At 36.7% G+C, this 22,822-nt stretch overlaps 1 protein-coding gene across 2 annotated transcripts; it reads left to right on the top strand.

Annotated features, from left to right (window-relative positions):
* Positions 1 to 242: 242 nt before the first annotated feature.
* On the top strand, positions 243 to 22,773 carry LOC311069525 (ribosome-binding protein 1-like). Of its 2 annotated transcripts, XM_084092739.1 has the most exons (29): positions 243 to 425; positions 2,203 to 3,741; positions 7,146 to 7,300; positions 7,427 to 7,549; positions 8,294 to 8,446; positions 8,845 to 8,963; positions 9,670 to 9,823; positions 11,843 to 11,975; positions 12,233 to 12,384; positions 14,077 to 14,111; positions 14,347 to 14,422; positions 14,528 to 14,565; positions 14,671 to 14,752; positions 14,846 to 14,883; positions 14,976 to 15,051; positions 15,943 to 15,983; positions 16,087 to 16,174; positions 16,638 to 16,730; positions 17,444 to 17,536; positions 17,653 to 17,742; positions 17,821 to 17,913; positions 18,163 to 18,234; positions 19,313 to 19,408; positions 19,659 to 19,742; positions 19,883 to 19,963; positions 21,592 to 21,675; positions 21,759 to 21,854; positions 22,040 to 22,183; positions 22,268 to 22,773. In XM_084092739.1, the coding sequence occupies exons 2-29, from the start codon at positions 2,220 to 2,222 to the stop codon at positions 22,304 to 22,306; spliced, it is 4,050 nt and encodes a 1,349-aa protein (XP_083948865.1). In that variant the 5' UTR covers positions 243 to 425; positions 2,203 to 2,219; the 3' UTR covers positions 22,307 to 22,773. The 2 variants fall into 2 exon arrangements, with proteins under 2 accessions (XP_083948865.1, XP_083948866.1); XM_084092740.1 differs by lacking the exon at positions 19,883 to 19,963.
* The last annotated feature ends 49 nt before the right edge of the window (positions 22,774 to 22,822 follow it).

The following is a 22,822-nucleotide window of genomic DNA, read 5'->3' as shown; positions in this document are numbered from 1 at the left end:
GGTGGCGTAAAAGGCTGTTAAAGTGAATAGTTTGGTAGTCAAATGAAGTCTGTGACGTTAATTTTTGAAACCCTTGTTGAAAAACGAGTGACAAAAAACTACAACTCCCAGTCGAGTCAAAAAGACCAGCCTCCTTTTACGATAACAAAATTCGATTGGTTCACAACGGTTTGACTGACTCTACTCTAGCCAATCAGCTGTCCCCTGGATGGACGGAATGTGGGCCACTGCCGGCGTAATGCCAGCGCGAGAAAGTGCCACGACTCCACACAGACATCGACTGACTCCTCAAGCTGGGAATAAGGTTTTTTTTTGTTTTTTTTGTTTTGTTTGTTTTTTGCTGGCTTGGTAAGGCACGAGATAATCATTTCTGTTTAAACTCTTCCTGAAGTTATTCATCCAACGGAAATCTGCCGCGAGAGGAGGTGAGATTTAAAGCTTTTGTTATGGCGTTATTCATTAAAAGCTTAAAAGGTTTTCAGTAGCAATTAGACGTAAACTTTGATCTCTCCCATTTATTTACTCTCCTCTTTAACTATCTCGTAACTCAGGTGGGTTAAAGACATCTTATAGTAGTCACGAAGCGAATGGCATGACTATAATAAGTGGTTTCACATTTTGATTTGGGGTGATGCTCCGTTGTAGGCAGACAGTTAATATCAGCTTTTCCTTTGTGACCTAGCAAATGAAAACTGTCTATTAAATGCACATTTCAGCTCCTATAACTGCTTTAATGTCTGTAAGAATTATCCGAAAACTGTTTAAACATAATTCTGGTTGTTCATTCACGTTTCAGGGAGAAAAGTAGCTAACGTTACAGCTGTTGAGTTGTCTCACTCTTCATTTCTTATTGTATATTCATTCAACAGCTAAGTTACCTTTTGAATAGGTGTCAAAAGCGAGCATGGAGTATAAACAAACACTTTTCCAACTAATATTTATCAGCCTTTTTATTCATTTTCGAAGCAAAACGTTGTGAGTCTCCCCCCTCAGTTTAATTCCTTATAACGGTTTTAAATATGTAAGAAACAACAGAAATCAACTTAAAGGTGGTTCTCATCTCCTATTGGCCCATTTTACTTTTAGTAATCAGGTTTATTATAAATGGATGTCATGGTATTAGCATAATACATGTTTGTTTGATCTAATATTGATTTGGCTTTTTCATAAATTTAAGTCTTCTGTGTGTGTATGTATATATGAAGAGTTCAGATGCAAAAGCCTCTAAGTGCCATCTGAAATTTTCTTCTAGAATGATCATTTTTATCAAGCTCGTATATTTAAGTTCAGTAATTTCACTTAAATGACTATTAATATGTTATTTTCATTGCCATTTAAGTGAAATTGCTGAACTTTTTCAGATGGCACTTAGAGGCTTTTGCATCTGAACTCTACATACATTATTTATTTTTTGCCACCATGCATTCATGCTTTGGTGCACATTTGAAGTGTGAGATTGGTATGGCAAGAATCCCATGGAAGCAGCACAAGAGGACTGAAATTTGCTTTGGCAGAAAGCAGTGCATGGTGGAATGGAAAACTCTGTTGCATAACTGTCTTCTACTAAGTAGTGTTTGCATACTGTATAGACGTAGCTTTTTCTTCAAAGTATATAGTAGAAGTTGAGGGTAGCATACTTGGATGTCTTTTCCTACTCACAAGTTCTGTAGAAAACTTTTTTTTGGTTGCATGATCCTCTTCTACTAAATGCATTGTTTGCATATTGTATGGTGGAAGCTTTTGTTAAAATTTTCTAATAGATGTTGAGGGTAGCATGCTTGGGCATATTTTTTTCTACTTGCAAGTTTCTGTATAAACTTGTTTTTTGGTTTCTCCTTCTCCTTTCCAAATGAATAAACTAGATGCTTCTGGAACAGGGAATATCTATTATGCATTGTAAAATTTGAGACTTACTTTCTTGCCTCCAGGCCAACATTCAAAAGCCAGCTTTTATGTCCTTAGTATAAATTGTTAAATAGTAAAGCGATAAATATGTGTTTGATAAAGGAAATCTAGGAAATCCTATAACGTAAGATGGCCTCACCTTACTGGGACATTGCTAACACTTAAGGTGCCACTCTTGTGTTTAAAAAGCCTTTATGTGGAACATTAATTGAATATATAAAACATGATAATATTGACATAAAAATATCACAAACCTCACCCTTTTTTCCTTCTTCCATTTATTTTTTTATTTTTTAGAAAGGACACTAGCAGTCATGGACATCTATGATCCTCAGACCCTTGGAATAGTGGTGTTTGGTGGCTTCATGATGTTCTCAGCTATTGGGATTGCACTGGTCTCAACATTTTCCATGAAGGAGACCTCCTACGAAGAAGCTATAGCCAAGCAGCGGAAGGAGCAAGGGAAGACCCAATCCAATCAACGATCAGACAAAAAGAAAAAAGACAAGGCAGCAGAGAAGAAAATTCGTGGTAAGAAAAAGGATGATAAGCCCAACGGGAAGCTCCTGGTGTCAGAGGCCACCCCTGAGGTCACAGAAGTACCAGCCGAGCCCAGTCCTCTAATTCTTCCAGCCCCTGAACAAGTTGTTGCACCGGCACCTAAACAAGATGCCCCAGCTCAATCTCCCCAATCCAACTTTTCTCAAAAGCCCGCTCCACCAGCCCAGAAGTCAGCTCCACCTGCCCAAAAGTCTTCTCCACCTGCCCAAAAGTCTTCTCCAGTTCCTCCTGCTCAGAAGTCCTCTCCAGCTCCTGCTGCTCAGAAACCCTCTCAAGCTCCTCCTGCCCAGAAACCCTCTCAAGCTCCTCCTGCCCAGAAGTCCTCTCCAGCTCCTCCTGCTCAGAAACCCTCTCAAGCTCCTCCTGCCCAGAAACCCTCTCAAGCTCCTCCTGCCCAGAAGTCCTCTCCAGCTCCTCCTGCTCAGAAACCCTCTCAAGCTCCTCCTGCCCAGAAGTCCTCTCCAGCTCCTCCTGCTCAGAAACCCTCTCAAGCTCCTCCTGCCCAGAAGTCCTCTCCAGCTCCTCCTGCTCAGAAACCCTCTCAAGCTCCTCCTGCCCAGAAATCCTCTCCAGCTTCTCCTGCTCAGAAACCCTCTCAAGCTCCTCCTCCTCCTCAGAAACCCTCTCCAGCTCCTCCTGCCCAGAAATTCTCTCCAGCTCCTCCTGCCCAGAAATCCGCTTCACCTGCCCCAGCCCAAAAATCCGTTCCAGCTGCCCCTTCACAGAAGTCTGCTTCAAATGCTCCAGCCCAGAAAGCTGCCCCACCTGTCCCCGCACAAAAATCTGCACAAGCCCAAAAGGCTGTTGCAAATGCTCCAGCTCAGAAATCCTCTCTACCTGCTCCATCCCAGAAGTCTGCTTCAAATTCCCCTGCCCTGAAATCTTCTCCACCGGCCCAGAATGCTGCTCCACCCACCCAAGCCCAGAAATCCACTCCACCTGAACAAAAACCCAGTACACCTGCCCCGGCCCCTTCCCAAAAGGCTGCTACAGGTGCTACTGCATCCCATCCTACTCCTGAAGATGCCCAACCTGCCCCATCTCCTAAGGAGAAGAGGAAAAGGAAAGTCAAAGCAGAGTCTGCTTCTACTGAGGTTCAGCCCAAATCAGTGGCTCCATTGGAGATGGTTACCAAAAAGGTTCCTGTTATGGCAGTGCCTCCAGTGGGCACTCCAAAAGCTGCCGCAGTGACTGCTTTGCCGGCCAAAGCAGAAGAGCCCAAACAGGATGCTCCACCCAAGAAGAAAGCAGGATCCAAGAAGAAGGCAGAGACAGGTATGCTGTTATCTCAACAAAAAAAACATATTAAATGGTCAGATAATTACTAGGCAGAGATACACAGACCTGCTGATGTAAAGGAGGCTGCCCCCTCCTGGTTCTTGTTGAAACTCAAATTTGTTAACATAACGACATTTCACTTAATTAGCATTAGGGATGCTAATGATTAATCGATGATCGATTAATTGTCGTTTTAGTTGGTAAAAACGTATTAATGGTCGATTACACAAGGTCATAATTTCAGTGCGTAGATTTGAGGTGCAAGACGGCTCATAAGCAAAACAAGTGCATCAGACACACAAGGAAAAATTAAGCGACCGTGCTGTAGTTAATGAAGCTAAACAAGGCTATAGCGTTATGGGATATCACTGGGACGGTTATAGTCTGTGTTCATGAAGAATCCTATCTGTTTTGTCATTGAATGAAAATATTTATAGTGAAGAATTACTAAAATATCAATATATATTAAGAACTACCCAGGAAGATCATTTATAAATCAAGGAAGATATCTGAGTATTCTAAAGGCTCTGATATAATTCAAGCAAAACAAAACGTTATGGAGCTTGAATAAAAGTACTCTTTTTCGTATGTAACTAAACATTTTCTGTAATATGCACAATATCCTATGCACATTTGGGAAGAAAATAACACTTATAATAGCAGAACAACCCATTTGCTTACATGTATCTCCCATACAAATGCACACACATACAGTACAGACATGCACATGGAAAAATACATGTGCACAAAGCTTGTACAACTAGCCTATTATTTAGAGTAAAAAATATATTGAATTCATGAGGAAACTGTTTTGAGTGGCATCTGCACACCTGTCATGATGGCTTTATACCACTGCAGTAGATGCATTATGCAGTATTAAGTTTAGCGATTAATCATTTAAATGGTGATCAATCAGAGGTGGACACTAATAAAGTTTTTTTTTTTTAAGTACATTTTTCAAGTGTCTGTACTTTTTATGTTAGTATTTTTATTTTGGAAACCTTCTTTTACTTAACTACATTCCAAAGCATAACATCCCACTGCATTTCATAATAACATGTTGTTCCTCGTTCTTTTGTACTGAAGAGACGCGATGGCAGTGTCCGATTCATAAACAAGCTGATTATTTTTACATAACATGTTAAATCAGCTTGCAAATCGCACTGAACAATTCATTCATCAATTGGACCGGGCTGCATCACTTAACAATTCTCTGAATTCACAAGTCTGTCTTGCTAGATGCACAAAATGCACCAAGCATGAGATATCCTTGGAGCTTAAGTTACTAATTACTAATTCAGAATTTTAGGATTATTGCTGTTAATGAAAATCCTATTTAGGTCATGACTGTGAACTAAATCTGCTGGAAAAGGGCAAGCTCTTTAAGTCCATTGAATGAAATACTTGAATGTGGACAATTAAAGACCTCATATTATGCATCTTCATGTGCAGCATCTCTTCAACACTTTAACCTAGGGACCATATTAGGTTAACATTATACATGTATATATAATTTGAATTGACTTAAAATAACTTTAAAAAAAATTATCATTATCAGTATCATTATTGTCATCATCAGGTTGATGTAGTAGACACTAATATTAGACCCGGAAAATGAAAAAAGACAGTCCAAATGTTTGTGTAGGACCCAGGTATGTCTTAAAGGAAGTTTGGCTTCAGTATGCAATAACAGGATACTTCTGATTGGTTTGCCAGACCCTTAAATACACAGAGATAAAACTGTTTTGGCTAGACCGCACAGATGACATTTACATGTAATAAACCTCCAAGCTGAGGCTGGAAAACCTGAATATATGGTGTATGTGAAGTGGCTGACTCAGGAGTTTATATGCGTGTTACTTCCTGATGTCATTCATCTAATTCAGAGTACCGTCTGGATTGTCTCTTCTGACAAATAGCGCTGAAGTGCTCTATTTCCTTTGTGGGCGGTGTGTTGGAATAGCATTAGTCCTTATTTGCTGATGTTGGCTCTGATTGGTTGCAGAGAGCTCAGAGTGGGTTTATGTCTGAAGTGCTACTCACAGGGGAATTGAGGCAGTGAGCTGCATTCTTCTGCTCATGGATTTCATGCACGTGTGTGCTAGTACACAGGCTATTAGGCACATGAGATAGTTTGAGTTTCATGGTTTCATAGTTATTCAACATGTCCTTGAAGTTTGGCTTTACTTTGTTTCTATTTTGCACAAATGTGCAAAACCACATATGGTTAAAGTTGGCATAAAGCAATACCACAAAAAAAAGTTACCCAACCTCACTCATTAGTTAATCTATTGTATGAAGAGTCAACCATCCAGTGTTATCATTAACTAAAACTAAAAATATATATATATATATAAATTAAATGTATTTATTTCAGTTATTTGCAAGGCAACATTTCTATTTTTTGTTTCACTTTAAGTTAAAGTACTAAAAATACTAAAACTAAAATAAAGAAAATTATCAACCAAAAAACCCTAATAAACACAACAAAATAACTAAAACTTTAAGTAAAATGAAAATGGAAAATATAATATAATAAAAAATATTAAAAAATAAATAAATACTGTAATATTATATTAATGAAACTAAAATAAGTCTCTATATATATATATATATATATATATATATATATATATATATGTATATATATATATATATATATATATATATATATATATTTATAAAATACCACTCACTTGTGATGAGGTATTGCACTGCTTTGACCATGGGAAAATGCAGAGAGTTTTGCGCCAGCGTGCAGGTGGGTTTCCAAATGCACTCAGAATTCCACTCCTCTCTACGAAGTTCAGCCCTCTTGGCCCTGTTCAAACAATACTTTTGCCTCAGCTGCTCCATTAGGGGAGCACACAAAGGCCTTTAGTGACTGGACAATAGGAGTTTATTGCCAGTCCTGGGTGCCATCTCACCCTGGTGCCACACACTGGTGCCATGCTGGCACTGTCTAAATAACAAAGTGAGTCAATAAAGGACATGATAGCAGCACATGCACACACCACTGTAAGAGTCCAGTTAACTGTATCGTACACTTCATTCCCTTGAAGCTGCACTTCAACAGGGCTGTTTTGATTTTATTACTCTGCTGATCTGAATTGGATGCTGATTATGCTGTGGGTGTTTAGGAGTGTAATAAATGGGTTGGAAAATTCACTCTTAAACACAAAGAGTTTAGTACTGTGCTGGGCCAGAGACTGATCTGCTGCAAAGCACTTCTTAGCTTTCTGATTCGGCGTCAAAACAACACTGGCACTAAAAAAGGGGGCAACTGTATCTTCTCTGTGGATGCCAGTTATCTCTGTGATTTTTTTGTGATTTGTGTCTCTTTTACTCGTGCATAACCTTAATAATTGATTTTTTGTTTTTGTCTCTTTCTCCCTCTCTAGCGGTGGCTGCAGACTCCGCAGACAGCCCACTGTACCTGCCCTATAAGGCTCTGCTTTCCACGGTGAGGAATATGGAGTTCACTGAAGTAGAGGCCCAGAAGCTCATTGAGATTCTGTCTGATAAGACTGGCATTATTCAAGACACATGGCACAAGGTATGGCCAACTCCCTAAAGTTATGTTTCCTGTTTTATATTTTAAGTGAGTATTATTATACCCATCATTACTTTATTAAAACTCATGTAAAAGTTTGTCTAAACAGTTTTTCGTGCATGTTTATAGGCCACACAGAAGGGTGATCCTGTGGTTGTGCTGAAGAAACAGCTGGAGGAACGAGACAAGCAGCTGGCAGCTGAGCAGGAGGACTCAGCAGCTGCTAAAAGCAGACTGAGGGATTTGACTAAAGTAAGGCCTGAAACACTCAAGCTAGTGTAAAATATTAAGAAAAGTTTGATATGCATCATAAGTAATTATCATTATGGACTCTATAAGGTGAAAATTTGACTTAATTAAATGTTCTGCTTTAGTCTGACATTGACAGTTGCCAGGTTTGAACCTATGATACCATTCAAAAGTTTGGGGTCGGTAAGATTTTGTAATGTTTTTACTTCTTATTCTCACTCATTTATGTAAATAAGTAAAAAACAGTAATATTGTGAAATATTCACAGCTATTTTCTATTTCAATCTATTTTAAAATGTAATTTATTCCAGTGATGCTAATGCTGATTTTGAGCGGCTGTTGCTGCAGGCTTTATTGTCACATGATCTTTCAGAAAACATTCTAATATGCTGATTTGGTGCTCAAGAAACGTACTTATAAATAATGTTGCTGTTTAATATTTTTATGGAAACCCTGATACATTTTTTAGGATTCTTTTCAGGAAATGTTTGTTACATTTATTTTTGTACCATTATAAGATTATTTATTTTGATCAATTTAAATATGTCCTAGCTGAAAAAAGTATTATTTTCTTAAAAATATATGTATCTCATAGCGACCCCATACTTTTGAACACTAGTGTACAAATGTTTGTTTTGTAGCTCAGATGTTTAAGCACCACACAGCACTTGAACAAGAAGCCACAAGTATTGTGATGGCCTATTTTCATGCCAGATCATGACCTGTGTTTGGTTTGTTTGTGTGCAGGAGCTGTCTGTGGAGAAGTCAAAGGTGGCATCTGTAGAGACCAGGTTGAGCTCTCAGCTGAGCAAGCGAGAGCAGGACATTATCGCCCTGCAAGCACGCATGCAGGCCAGTTATCAAGACCACCTCGCTGAGTCTCAGCAGCTCAATGCCAAAGTGAGAATTCAGCACAGATTCTCTACTGTACACCTGCATGGTAGCAAGACTATATGAAAAGTTATGAAATTGCAAGGATATCAGGCAACAAAAAAAAATTAAGACAGTAAATTAAAATAATAATTGCATGGTAATTTGGGTAATTAATATGATTAACTTCAAATTATGAATTGGCTTAAGTATGACTAAGTACATTTTTTTAATTATTTGTAGTAGATTGTACCAGCAATGGTTTTGTCATTAATATTAGTTGTAATGTCAAATTAGGTAAATGTATTCAATTTAACAGGATTAGATGCTTTTAATTAATCACATTAGTGAGCTTTGGCAGCCCTAACATGCCTTTGGCAGCCCTAACATTTACATAACATGCCTAAGCCCTTTCTGTTCATTCTTAGATCTCGGCTCTCCAGGACCAGTTGGAGAAAGGCCCTAATGCTCAGCTGGCCCGTCTACAGCAAGAGAACTCCATCCTCAGAGATGCGCTTAACCAAGCCACCAGTCAGACGGAGAGCAAGTATGAACCTACAGCTCCTACCAAACCCAAAAATGTCTTGCTTGCTTAATTTATCTTTTTCAGAGACCACACCTTGACGTTCAAAACCTTTGCCCAATGACATTGCAACAGACTTCCTAGCATGACATATCAAATATAGGAACCAAGGAGCTGTGGTTACCTAATACAAAATTGAGTTATTTTTATTTTAAACTTGCACATTCCTGATCTTTGTGTGCACGATTCTTCGTGACATTTTTTTTTTTGTCTTCATAATTGATCAAATATAATGACATTCTGCCTCCATTTAAATTTTTTATTTGTTTGTTTCTTTATTGGTCCAGACAAAACGCTGAATAGGCCAAACTGTATTTATTTATTTATTTATTTAATTTAATTTTTTTGCTTGTGTTCCAGATTTTTTTTAAATGGGATTCTTCAGTGATTAATATTTAAAAAAATCTTTTCTTTTCTTCTTTTTTTATTTTATTTTATTTATTTATTTTTTACATCCCTTCAAGTCCCTGGCACCATTCTGATACGTAACATACATTAAGGTGGAAACCAGATAGAATTTCACTTGGATGTATATAAATTACAATAGCAAAATGTGCTGCGAATGGTGTTTCATGTTGACTTTAATACTACACTGGTGTGTTGAGAATGGTGGTTTTTTTTCTTCTTTTCTCTCCATTTAATTGTTATTATTATTTTTTTGGTGCATCAGACAAAATGCTGAATTGGCCAAACTGCATCAGGACTGCATTCGGCTGAATAAGGAACTGGTAGAGAAGAATGATGCCTTGCAGGCTGAAGAACAACTCAGGAAAAATCTGGAATCTAAAGCTGCCACAGCTGAGAAACAGCTGACCCAGCTGCAGGTCAGAAGCACATCCTCCTTAAACCATTCTGTGCACCACCGACACCAATCATTATTGTTTAGTTTGCTGAATTGTAGTTAGTTTTGTACCAAAGAGCTGAACAACAATAGCCCAAGCAGTGCCTCTTATGAAAGAGTTCAAAATGCCACTCTATTTCTTATAAAACCTCTCCCAGCATGAGCACCAGCCTCATTAGAGCATTCTGCTACCACTTGCTGGGTTGTTTAGCCTTGCACATCGGCAGGTATGAAGCATAGTTTCTTGCAATCTGTGTGTGTATTAAAGAAGCTTGATTAGGCTTGCTGGTAAAGCTCAGCTCAGACTTTGACCCCCCAGTGCTGGTGCCTCTACTAATGGGATTTTTCACATGCTGGCAGAACATTTGATTGCCAGTTTGATCACTCAGCAGTGCTCTGTGAGTTGGAACATGGCCAGAGCTACAAGAAAGTGCTTCTTCGAGCAATTTGGAATGTGAGCCTGCCTAAGTAGTACAGTTTCAGACAGAAGTATCTGATTATTCATACTGGAAGCACAGATAAAATGGCTTTAGCTTTGAGAACAAACTGCGTTTTTTTGCTGATCCACTTCTACAAATAAAAGGCCACCGGATAAAAAGCTGCCTTTTGTTGAAGTGTTTACTGAGCTCATTTTGAGCATCTAGATGGTGTACTGCATGGGAGAGACATGAGTAATGTCTGGAGAGTCAGTGCTCCCATGTTACGTTTGCATAGTCCCTGTTTAGAATTTAGTCTAAATGAACATCAGGACCTAAAATGAATGAACTGAATGTACAGTGGCTCCAAAAAGTAATTGGATGCCTAAGCCACCCTTAAAACTATATGAATGCCTTTTTCATAATATATCAAAATATCAAATTGCATTATATGTATATAGTATTACCAAATGACATTTTACATTTAAAAAGATGAATATAATCTTTTTTTTCTTATTTTATTAGAAGCATCAAACATCATTTGTTTGCAGATGAGTCATTGCATGTCAAATCAACCAAATTTTGGAAATTTATCCAGCTCAAATTTTAGATTTTGTTCATATTTTTTTTCTGAAGAAAGACAAGAATGAATACAAATATAAAGAAAGCCAAAATATTAAATGTTATGCATGTATATTGACTGGGCAATCCACTATTTTGTAGAGGGGGGTCAAAATGACATTGGAACCAACTTACAGGGTGGTAAAAATGACTTATGACTTAAATCTTAATGACTTAAGATGGCAGCATCATTATTTTATTTTTACACCAAGATTGGTAGGTCTATTAGTACAATCTGTTGACTTCCATCTTTGTTGCATTTTATACTAACAATGACACTTCAAAAAAGCACTTGTGTTTTTGCCCCAAGTTTGCATGCCTGTAACTCAAGAAGTATTAAAGGTCTCTTAATATCCTTTTAGATTCTGATTCTTAACAAACTTTTCTTTTGGTATCTTAATTTAAGACCCAATATGGTTCATTCCCAGAGATATGGGGATCTCAATGTGGCTCCATGAGTAAATTGGTAATTTGGACACATTTTTAGTGGTCAAACACCAAATGTGGGTCACTTTGCATACATCTGACACTTTTTTTCCCCTTTCTTTTAAAAGGAATATCTGAAGAACAAATAATATTAAAACCAGAAATGTATCTCGCTTTTTTTCTATCAACACAATTGTCATTTTTACCCCCCTCTACAAATTAGTGGATTACTCAGTGAATATACATCCATTACATTTAATATTTGGCTTTCTTTTTAATTTATGTATTTCTTTCACCAGAAATAAATCAATTTTTAGCCATGGACCTTTGGTTGAGTTGACAAGGAATGACCCAGATTTCACGTCTTGGTTTGATGTTTTGTTATAAAATGTAATGTAAATGTACTAACATTTTTGTGGATCCACTTAGTGGGATTTGAACATGTACAAACTTGCTTTGTTCATTAAGACTTTGAATTCAGCGGAGTTGCGCTATCAAACTTGACAGGTGTTTTCTGTGTTATGGTTTGGCCCCTGTAGGCGAACTGGATAAGCAGCGAACAGGCCCTGCAGAAGCATCTGGAGGAAGTGAGTGAGGAGCTCAGACAGACCCAGAGCAGCAGAAACAGCTTTCAGACACAACTTGAGCAGAAAGACTCCACTGCTCATGCAGGTCAGCACTCACTTGGTTCACTTTTACAAGGAAGCACATTGTAGAATCACGAGGTGTATCCATATTGCTTCAAATCATTTCTGTATAATGGGAAAAGCAAGATAATGGTTATATGTGGGCTTTAAATCCTGCAAGAAAGTGCCCTTGAGCAAAACACTTAACCTCAGATTGCTTGTGTTGCTTTGGACAAAAACATCAGTTATATAATGAATTAATAATAAGAAATAAGTGTTCTCTTCCTAACTGCACTGTTTCAGAGGCTCAAGCTCGTGTGGCCAGTGTGGAAGCGGAATTGAAAGAGCGGAGCGAACAGTTGGAGAGTCTGCAAAGCCAGCTGAAATATATACTGGCAGAGAGAGAGCAGCAACTGGAGGCGAGCCAGAACAAAGAACAAAACCACAATTCAGAGGTGAGACTCTACTTTGCATGTCACAATACATTGATCTGTGTCACATAATAATAGTCATGAATTATATGTTATGTGTGTATCAAACATTCAATTTCACCTTATATAAAAGTCTCATAAAATAATTTGTAGATGTCAAATTGAATAAATGGGTTGAAGTTTATTAAACATTTAGTTATTTGCATGTTAACTTTTTACATTCCTAATTAGGGGTGTAACAATACATCCATTTGGATCGATGCCACATAAAATATCGATATGCGGTACCTTTATTTTGACACTCTCCACATCCTCACTTTTCTCAGCTGAAATAGATGCATGACAAGATTGACTGAACCCAAACACTTTTGTCACAAAAGCCGGTATTGTCCACTGTCAAGGCATCGCGAGTTCATGTTTTACAGCAGAAACCGACAAGCACCCTTCTTGTTTGTGAACACAACCTGAAAAGTCAGTTTTAGCAAATCAGCGTGCAGTATTCAGGTCAGGTGACAAGGCTGTTAGTCACTTCGAAAAGACGTGCTATCTAAGAGCAGTTTCATCAAAGCTGACAACGTCAGTGACTAAAAGTGATGAACCTGTGATATCTAAAAGCTGAAACTTTTTCACGCAACCTTGCTAAAGTTAGAGGTGAGGGAAAAGCTCCCTGTATTGCGTGTAATCACAACAATAAAATTTGTCAGGCGTCTATGTCAGCTGAGGAGATTAACTTTACAAAGATTAACCGAGTGTTTTATTATGCATCATAGCAATAAATTGGTTTTGTTTAACTCTGAAACATGAAATGTGGAGTTATCTGCTTTTGCCAAAAAAACGATTGTTGGAGTTAATCTGCTTTTGCTGAAAACACAAAAAAATACTTTTAATATATAAAAAGCATACTTTCAATGTACTTTAATTTTGTAAGTTACCTGTATTTTTTGAGTTATTACTAAATCAAAACAACCCAGCTGCATTTTGATTGATATTACTTGGAATGCACAATAAAAATTAAAAAAACATGATTTATGAAAATCAACAAGAACAAGAAAAATCTGTTTTTGCAAATTAACTCTTGTGTTGTAAATGTCCCAATTGAAAGAGGGTGTGCAATTTTCAAAGAGTTTAATTAAACGTTCATGTTATTTATTTTGGTTGCATTTGTGAGTTAATAAACAAAACTGGTTGTGTAAACTTGGCACATAATATCTAAATATCGATAAATCATCAATATGGCCCTGAATCGAACCGTAAATGTATCGCAGAATTTTTTGAGGTATCTGCAAATATTGTATCGCTGGCTGAGAGAGTCGATATTGTATCGTATCGTGATGAACTGTCCGGTTTACACCCCATTCCTAAAAATAACTGTTCATCTGTATCAGTCTACATTTTCATTTACATTTATTAATTTAGCAGAGGCTTTTATCTAAAGCTGGGGTGTCCCTGCCTCTGGAGGGCCACTGTCCTGCAAAGTTGATCTCCAAACCTAATTAAACACGTCTAGCTAATCAAGGTATTACTAGGCATACTAGAAACCTTTAAGGCAAGTTGGAGCTAAACTCTGCAAGACAGTTGCCCCCCAGGACCAAGTTTGGACACCCCTGATCTAAAGCAACTTACAGATGGGGTATACAAGTGAGATAAAAATGTATGAACATATAATATATGGTGGAGCAGTAATTTCACAAGCATTTGCATTTATCGTCATTACAGGCTTTCATGGCTGAACTGGAGCAAGCAAAAAACAGGTACGATTTACCGTTTGTCTATGCTGCGTTTTTATTTTATTTTATGTTTTCCAATGAAAATATCTATATATCCTTAAAACATGACTTTAACTTGAAACAGGACATTTACTTGAGATGCAGTATTCTTGTATTTAGCATAAACTTCACAATATTTTTGTACATTAATACATTTGAAACAGCTTTGCACTCTCAACGTTTGTTGACCATGAATTTGCATTAACTGTTTAATCTCTAGCCTGAAAGAGAAAGAAAGTAGAGTTTCAACTCTTGAAGAAGAGCTGACCCAACTCAAAAACACCATCGCCAATCAGGTGCCAGTTTCATTAGTAAATTTAACTTGTAGCGTGTAACACGTTTTTTTGTTTTTTATTATTTATTGTACTACCTTATTTGAACCAATCACATGTCCTCTTCAGGTGGATAACACAACAGAGATGCAGCAACTGCAGCACAGGTACAATGAGGATGTTTTCTGCTGCTTTACTAGTATAGTTCAGTAGTGCTTAGATCATTTGAATGATTTTAATTTGTTTATTTTATCTCTTCATTTGAATTAAAGCATAAAAGAAAAGGATGAGCAAATTGCAACTCTTCAGGGAGAACTCCAACAGGTTAAAGAAAAAAGTTCAGACCTCAACACAGTAAGTTTATCATATGCAAACTTGCAAACCTCAAACAACAATTAAATTCATTCTTAACCATTTATGCCGTTTTTATTTATTTATTATTTATAGCTTGAAAACACAGAAATGCTGGAAAAGCTACAAAACAGGTATGCGTCATTTGTGATTGAAGTGAAAATTCATGTTTTTTTTCACATTCTGTTATTTAATGTCATGTGTTCTCTCTTTCCTGTTCTTGTAGTTTGAAAGAAAAAGAGTCTCAGGTGGTTTCGTTTGAAGAAGAGATAAGGCAGTGTAAAGAACAGTACAACACTAAAGTGAGACTTTGCTGTTATTATTCAGTTTTTTTTTAAAGCTAAAGTGTATCATTTGTTTGTTTAAAGGGGGTCCTATTATGCTTTTTTATATTTTCAACTTTCTTTAGTGTGTAATGTTTCTGTTTGAACAAGAAAAATCTCTGCAAAGTTACAAAGCACAAAGTCCAATTCAAAGAGAGTTATCCTCTGTATCAGTAAGCACTGTTTCTGAACTCCCTGAAACATTTCCGAAACGCACTCGAAGCGGTGGTCCAATCACAGCACACTGGTCCAACCGACCAATCAGAGCACATTTTGCTTTTGGAAGGATGGGCTTCATAGAGACTGGAACTAAGCAAAGGCTACATCCTAAATCACATACTTCCCTACTATATAGAAGGCGAAAAACAGTATGTGACAAAAGAAGTACGTACAAATTCACAGTACTCATAAAAGAGTAGTCAAAGTACCCAGATGACCTACTACTTCTGGCGAGATTCTGAAGTGTGCATATGATGGACACTACTATCCCATGAGGCCACAGGAGAGGATTTGTGAATGGCAGTGAAGCAACGTAACTGACCCTGGTAGGTCACATTACATAGTCAACATGGCGAATGTAGTGCGTCCAGATTACATTCATAATACACGCATTCATACTATATATAACATACTTTTTTAAGAACTTGCTCAAGAGAATGCGATTTCAGATGCAGCCAGAGTGTTACAGATAGACTGGGAAGCGAGGTGCTGTAACAATGTAAATTTATTTTTTGAACATTTTGAACAAGCATAAAAACCTATTCTAGTAGACCCCAAAAACTAAATCAAGACTTAAGGGCATAATGGGTCCCCTTTAAAAAAAGTGTTTTGGACCATTTCTATAAATGCACTCTTTTAATGCATTTACAGCTGGAGGACAGCACAGCCAAACTGGAGTCACTACATAAAAGGTACATATTCAGTACAACTGAAGGCCACTGCATCTTTATGTTCCTGTCAGCCACCCACATTAAGATCATTCTTTGTTGAGTGATTTTTCGTGATGTTTTTCAGTGTATCTGAAAAAGAGAGCCTTGTGACATCACTACAACAGGAAGTGCAGCAGCTCAAGGAACTAAATCAGTCACAAGGCAAGAGTTACGTAAGTAGCCGAGACAATTGTGGACGTGTCATTATCTTGCCATGTACACGGTGATTCATAAAAATATGCGTAGGCAGCACACATCATCGTGTTAGCTGGGTAAATGGCGTTGCTGTAAAATGCAGATTTTGCAGAGCTCTTGCATTTCCATTTCAGGAGTGTTGATATAAAGAAACCATATAGGTCTTTCTGTGTGTGTAAAATGTGACCGGTACAACTGGTATTGAAAATGGTGACACCATATCAAGGATCAAGGAAGTGTTATTTTACGCTGCAGTTCTCAAATCTTACTCAAATCATTTTTTCACAGTTTCACTTGAAAGTTGGATTAGTCAGTGTTTAGTTGTGCTAAGAGTCTCAGCTATTACCCAAGACAGAAAATAGAATGTCAAGTTTAAGAGGTTTTGTGCTGTTAATGTAAATAGTGTGTTCAATTGTCTCTGAGCATATAATGTCATTACAGGAGAGTTTGGAGGGCATGCTGAAGTCTTTCCAGGCCGAGACCAAAGAAGTTCTTCACTCTCTTTTTCCACACATCAACATAGAGACAGCACAGGTGTCTAGGATTTCAGTTTTCTTGTATTTTCATTTCTCAGTTTTGTTTTTGGATTCACTTGTAATGCTGGCTTGTTTTTGAAATGCAAATACATGTAACATCAGTCCCTCTATACGTACACTACAAAAAGTTTGGGGTTGGAAAGATTTTTTTAAATGTTTTTGAAAGAAGTCTCTTATGCTCACCAAGGCTGCATTTATTTGATCAAAATACAGTAAAAACAGTCATATGTGAAATATTATTACAATTTAAAATAACAGTTTTCTATTTTAATATCTTTTAAAATGTAATCTATTCCTTTGACAAATTCATTTTAGCCACAATTACTCCAGTCACATGATCTTTCAGAAATAATTCAAATATTCTGATTTGGTGCCCAAGTAGCATCTCTTATCAATGTTGAAAACAGTTGTGCTGGTTAATATATTTTGTGGAAACCATGATACATTTTTTGTTTCAGTATTTATTTACATTAGAAATATTTTGTAATGTCTTTACTGTCACTTTTGAGCAATTAAATGCATCGTTGCTTAAAGTATTTCTTTCTAACAAATAATCTTAGTTACCCCAAATGGTAGTGTACTTGATATTGTCACAAATATTAAATGGAGTCACTTTATTAATAAATGGATGTACATATCTTCCATCACTTCCTCTATTCACATCCTTAAATGCTGTCTAATCTTTCGGAGTCTCTCTTTGTTTTCCTTCAGACCAAATGGCTTCAGGACTTTGCTGTGAATGCACAAGAGGTGCTAAATCAGAAGCAACAGAGCCAAGAATCCCAGCAAAGCACAGAGATGGATGTGAGCATGCTGCAGTTTCTGGCCTTGTGCTATTATTATCTTTGTGGCTCTTCATCGCTCCCTAGTGGGCATGGAAGGCATATTTGTAGTTATTACAATGTTGTTTTATCATATAGGAGTTAATGGGAAAACTACAGGCAGCCCAGGAGAGTCAGTGCACACTACAGTCTGAGTGTGAACAGTACAGGAGCGTACTGGCTGAGACGGTGAGATTATACACTAATAATCTGTTACATTTGAATGGGAATGAAATTGAGCCATATATGTTTAATCTTATTCTGTAGGAGGGGATGCTGAAAACACTTCAGAAGAGTGTAGAGGAGGAGGAGACGGTGTGGAGGACCCAGATAATAGAGTCAGAGGACAAACTGAAGATGGTGGGTCTATACACTGTTAACACACACACACACACACACACACACACACACACATACACACAGACACATAGAAAAAGTGTTTTCTTTGATTATAGAAAATATCTTTTAGATATAGTTATGGTTTTGTTATTCAATTGTTTTTGGACAAGCTGTGTTTATGGATAACTTTTCAGGAGAAATTTGGAAGATCATTACCACCAAGGAACAGTGAGTGTGAAAGTTTCAATCTGTCATGTTGTGTTTTCATAGGCACTCAAAAAGGTGCAGGAATTAGAAGAGACAACAGAGAGCTTGAGAGCGGCAAACCAGAGCACCCAACAGGTATAGATTTCATCAGTGGAAATTAGTTTTTGCACTGTAGGACACTAAGAATACAAAAGATGAGTATCTTAATCATATTAAGAAATCCTCGCGCGATACAGCCTATTAAATGTAAAACGTGATTATTAATCTTCAGAATTTTATGATTTAATTAAATGTGAGCACTGCACTTTAAAAAATAACATTGCGTCGCTGTTGCACGTTCTACAGGCTTGCGGCTTCAGTGCAGTTCACAATCAGTGAATACCACACGTTAATGCAAAGCGATTTCTTATGATCTACTGTTGATGACTTTTGACATTGTTTACATTATGGTGTTTACATTGTAATATGTTGAAGATGGTTGTAAGAGTGCATATTTTATTTCCCTCATCTGTTTGAATGAGTAGTGAAGCTTAGACATTTAAAATAGCCTCAGTGAATTTCAGGCTTGTTTATAATTAAAAGTCCAGCATCATGCATAAAATCTTCTTTATCCTGGTTATTATTGGTATTTTGGTTACACACAATCTAAATCTGTTATTTAATTCAACATAAACTCTTGTAGCTTCCAGGCCACCCTATTCGACATAAAGACTAAGAACTTTTTTTTAAACAAATTTAGCATATAGATTTAACTAGTATTAGCACAATAATGTTTGGTGTCTTTTAAAAAAAAAAAAAAATTATTATTATTGTATCAGCAAAATCTAATATCACTAATTTGTATGTATTGTTATATTGGTACATAAAACAATATCAATACAAAATTGATATTTAGTATTTTAAAACTGCAGTTACCCTTTTTTGATAAGCAGCATTACGTCCTTATAGGATTACATGATACTGAGATGCATGATTTATTTTGAAATGTATCGGTTTGTGTTCCGGATGGACAAATGGTATTTTATTTGTGCTGGTAAATTTGATTTGAAAAACACTTCAGATAACCTGCATTTATAGACAAAACAAGCTAATGTTTTGTTTTATGCTACTAAAGTAGTACCAAGTGTATGTAAAGAATTACATTTATGACTGCTCTCAATATTTCTCATTGAATCTGTTCCCTTATCTTTCCATGTTTTTTCCCTGAGTGCAGCTGGAGGAGAAAGTATTGCTACTTGAGGCCCAGGTGGAGAAACAGCTGCAGTCAGCTTCCACTGACAGTCAGAGTCAATCTGAAGAGATGACGCACGTGAGCGCACACTCCTGCCTAAAGGCCTATTCACTAAAACACAATATGAGATACAAAAGCAAAACAAAGTCATCTTCGTCATTCAATCCATTATTAAATGTCTTATAAATAAGAGTTTGATGGGTTGATATACATGCAGTTTAATTTCATCTGATGTTGTGAATAGGTCTTGAGCTTCTGATACGTAACACATGACTTACTTGTGGCTCGTTCTGCTCTGCCATTTAACAGTTGGTTTGTTTGTTTTCAGTTGAAGCAGGTTTTAGCAGAATCTGAAAGACAGCTGAGTGTGGCCATGATGGAGGCACAGAAACAGAGGGAGGAACTTTCACAGGTTGGTTTCCTTTGAAATCCAAACATTTGCTAAGGGTTTACACCCATTATCCTTTGTTTACTCTCAATCCTGTGCCAGACATGAGGCTTTGCCAAATAAAAAAGTTGTTGGTTTTGTTGAGTGACAGCTTCCTTTTCCAGGTCAGGCAGCAACTGAGTGACGTGACAAAGCGAGCTCAGGGAGTGGCGGAGAATGGGCAGCCTGAAGCAGAGGAGTGTCAGGTTAGGGTGCGACGCAGAAAGGCACCCTGCATCTCACTTGGCAGCATTAGATAGATTATTTAGAACTATGGCTGTGTCTCAAAGCGAAGCAATGCATACAGAAGTAGTTTTTCAAAAAATGGTTGCTGACAAAAAATGATTTGCCGACTATGTTTTGAGACAGTCTGTATTAATTGCCAAATATATATATATATATATATATATATATATATATATATACATATACACACACACATATACATACAGTACCGGTCAAATTTTGGAAAATTACCGTTTTTGAAAGGAGTTGCTTATGCTCATCAAGCCTGCATTTATTACAACAAAAATACAATGAAAACAGTAATATTGTGAAATATTTTTTACATTTGACTTTAAAATATACTTTCAAATATTTTTTATTTTTGTGATGCAAAGCTGAATTTTCATCAGCCATTACTCTAGTCTTCAGTGTCACATGATCCTTCAGAAATCATTTTAATATGCTTATTTGATACTCGGTTATAATCAGTGTTGGAAACAGTTGTGCTGCTTAATATTTTTGGAACCTGTGGTACTTTTTTTTTTTTTTTTTTTAAGGATTTATTGATGCACAAGTTAAAAAGAACAGAATATTTAAAATAGAAATATTTTCTAACAATATAAATATTTACTATAAATTTTGATCAACTTATCTCATCCTTGCTGAATAAAAGTATTAGTTTCTTTAAAAAAAAATGCTGACCCCAAGCTTTTGAACAGTAGTGTATATTGTTACAAAAGATTTTAAATAAATGCTGTTCTTTTTTAACTTTTTATTCTTCAAAGAATCCTAAATAAAGTATTACAGGTTATAAAAAAAATATTAAGCAGCACAACTGTTTTGAACATTGATAATAAATCAGCATATATGAATGATTTCTGAAGGATCATGTGACACTGAAGACTGGAATAATGATGCTGAAAATTCAGCTTTGCATCACAGAAATAAATTATATTTTAAAGTATATTAAAATAGAAAACCATTATTTCACAATAATACTGTTTTTACTGTATTTTTGATTAAATAAATGCAGGCTTCATGAGCATAAGAAACTTCTTTCAACAAAAAATAAAAAAATAAAAAAAATAGTAATGTTTCCAAACTTTTGACTGGATATACTATTGTTATTATTTACAAAAAAAGTCAGTGTTACAATGTCTTAAATTTGGTCATATTTTGTTTAAATTACTTGACCATATATTAATTTAATTCTTTGAGGATAATTTCCCCCTATATTAGAGGCTATAATTATGTACCATACACATCTTTTTTTCCCTATCCAGTGCTGCCACTGAGGAGACATTTTTCTCTTAATTCTAACCGTTCATATTTCAGCATTTTTGTTTCAGCGGCTTCTGTTAACCTAGGTGCCTGTTTTCACCTCTGAATATCTCATCCACTCTTGGATTTTCTCTCATACTCACCTTTTTAACAACTAACATGTGTATTTTGTATTTGAAACTCGCACTTCTTTTTTATGCTTGTATTTTGAATGCAGTGTGTGCAATGCAGTTGAGTGCACTAATGCAGCTCTTGTGTTGGATGGGATGGAAAGGTTTTTGCAGTAGCTCTCATAGCTGATGTGGTACTGTTTTGTTTGCTTGGTCAGGTCCAGGCTCAGCTGGAACAGACATTGGAAAAACTGCAGGGTGAACAAACTCTAAACCAGCAGCTCTCTGCAGAAGTGGAGCAGGTACAACAGTGTCCATGACCTTGTTTCTTCTTGATTTTTAAAAGCCCATTATTCATTAAACTCTTTAATTCTATCCTTTTTAGGCTCAGGAGGCCCTCAAAAGACAGCTTCAGAGCCATCTAGAACAGATGAAGGCAACTGAAGACACTGCAGCCATGGGTGATGTTGTTCAGCTGAAGGTACATTTTGACTAGATGATAAACAGTATGATCAGTTTTTGTGCCTTTTTTATGTTCACAAGTTCTAGAATTTGATGTTGCATGTGAGATCACTCTCAAAGGGTGGAACGATTTAGTATTTTTTTCATTTTGAATGTAGCCTTCAATGCTGACATGACAATAATGCTTGTGACTTTGTGTTTTAGGAGTGTCTAGAGAAGGAGCGAAAGATGACCAAAGATTTGGGCCAGGCAGCCACCAAACTCCAGCAGCTGCTGAGAAACAGTCAGGACCAACTTGCCAAAGAGAAAGAGAAAGTCAGAACCCTGCAGGATCAATTGCAAGACAAGGTAAAAACATTATACATAAGTTTATATAGTTGCATGAATAGCTGCATGTCTTTGTTAATGTTGTTTATGTGCTTCGATTTCCAGGAGGGTGATGGAGAGATGAAGCAAGGCACTTCTGTTTGAGGTGGAAAACAAAACGTTTTGCCAAAAATTGCCTTAAGATGACCAAAATGAAGCATTCCTGGGTTTTTTTTCTTTTCTTTTCTTTTCCTTGGTCTATAGTCTTGGTAGAAATTGTATGAAGACTTTCGAGAAATCTAACTAGTGCAAAAACTTTTATTTAGGAGGTGTGCTGGAACTATTTTCACTTTACATTCCAGCTTAAACCTTCTGACTATGTCAGAAATGATTCATCAACTGCCTTATATATTCTTAGTGTTCTCGCATCTCCTCCTGATGTCAGTGTTAAAAGGGAAACTGTATGTACGTTATTCGTACATCAACTAGTGCAATTAATTACTTGTAAGTGAATGAGTATGCATAATTGTATGGTACATGGGAACAGCATTTGGAATGCCCTCTCTGTAGCTGGCTTCAACACCACTGTATAAGTTTGATAATTAATAAATAAACAGCAATATGGCTTTCAATGTTTCAAAAAGGCTGTTCATTTCGGCATAGATGCATCTGGATTTAGAA

The sequence above is a fragment of the Abramis brama genome (genome assembly GCF_963993115.1).
Source record: "Abramis brama genome assembly, chromosome: 19".
In the NCBI taxonomy this organism is placed as follows: Eukaryota; Metazoa; Chordata; class Actinopteri; order Cypriniformes; family Leuciscidae; genus Abramis; species Abramis brama.
The sequence above is the reverse complement of the archived record's forward strand: the minus strand, read 5'-3'. Positions and strand labels throughout refer to the sequence as shown.

Coding starts and splice junctions, on each gene's coding strand:
- LOC311069525 (XM_084092739.1), top strand. CDS start 2,220: ATGGACATCTATGATCCTCAGACCCTTGGAATAGTGGTGTTTGGTGGC. Junction 16,731..17,443: donor TCAACATAGAGACAGCACAG/GTGTCTAGGATT, acceptor GTTTTCCTTCAG/ACCAAATGGCTTCAGGACTT. Junction 17,743..17,820: donor GGAGCGTACTGGCTGAGACG/GTGAGATTATAC, acceptor CTTATTCTGTAG/GAGGGGATGCTGAAAACACT.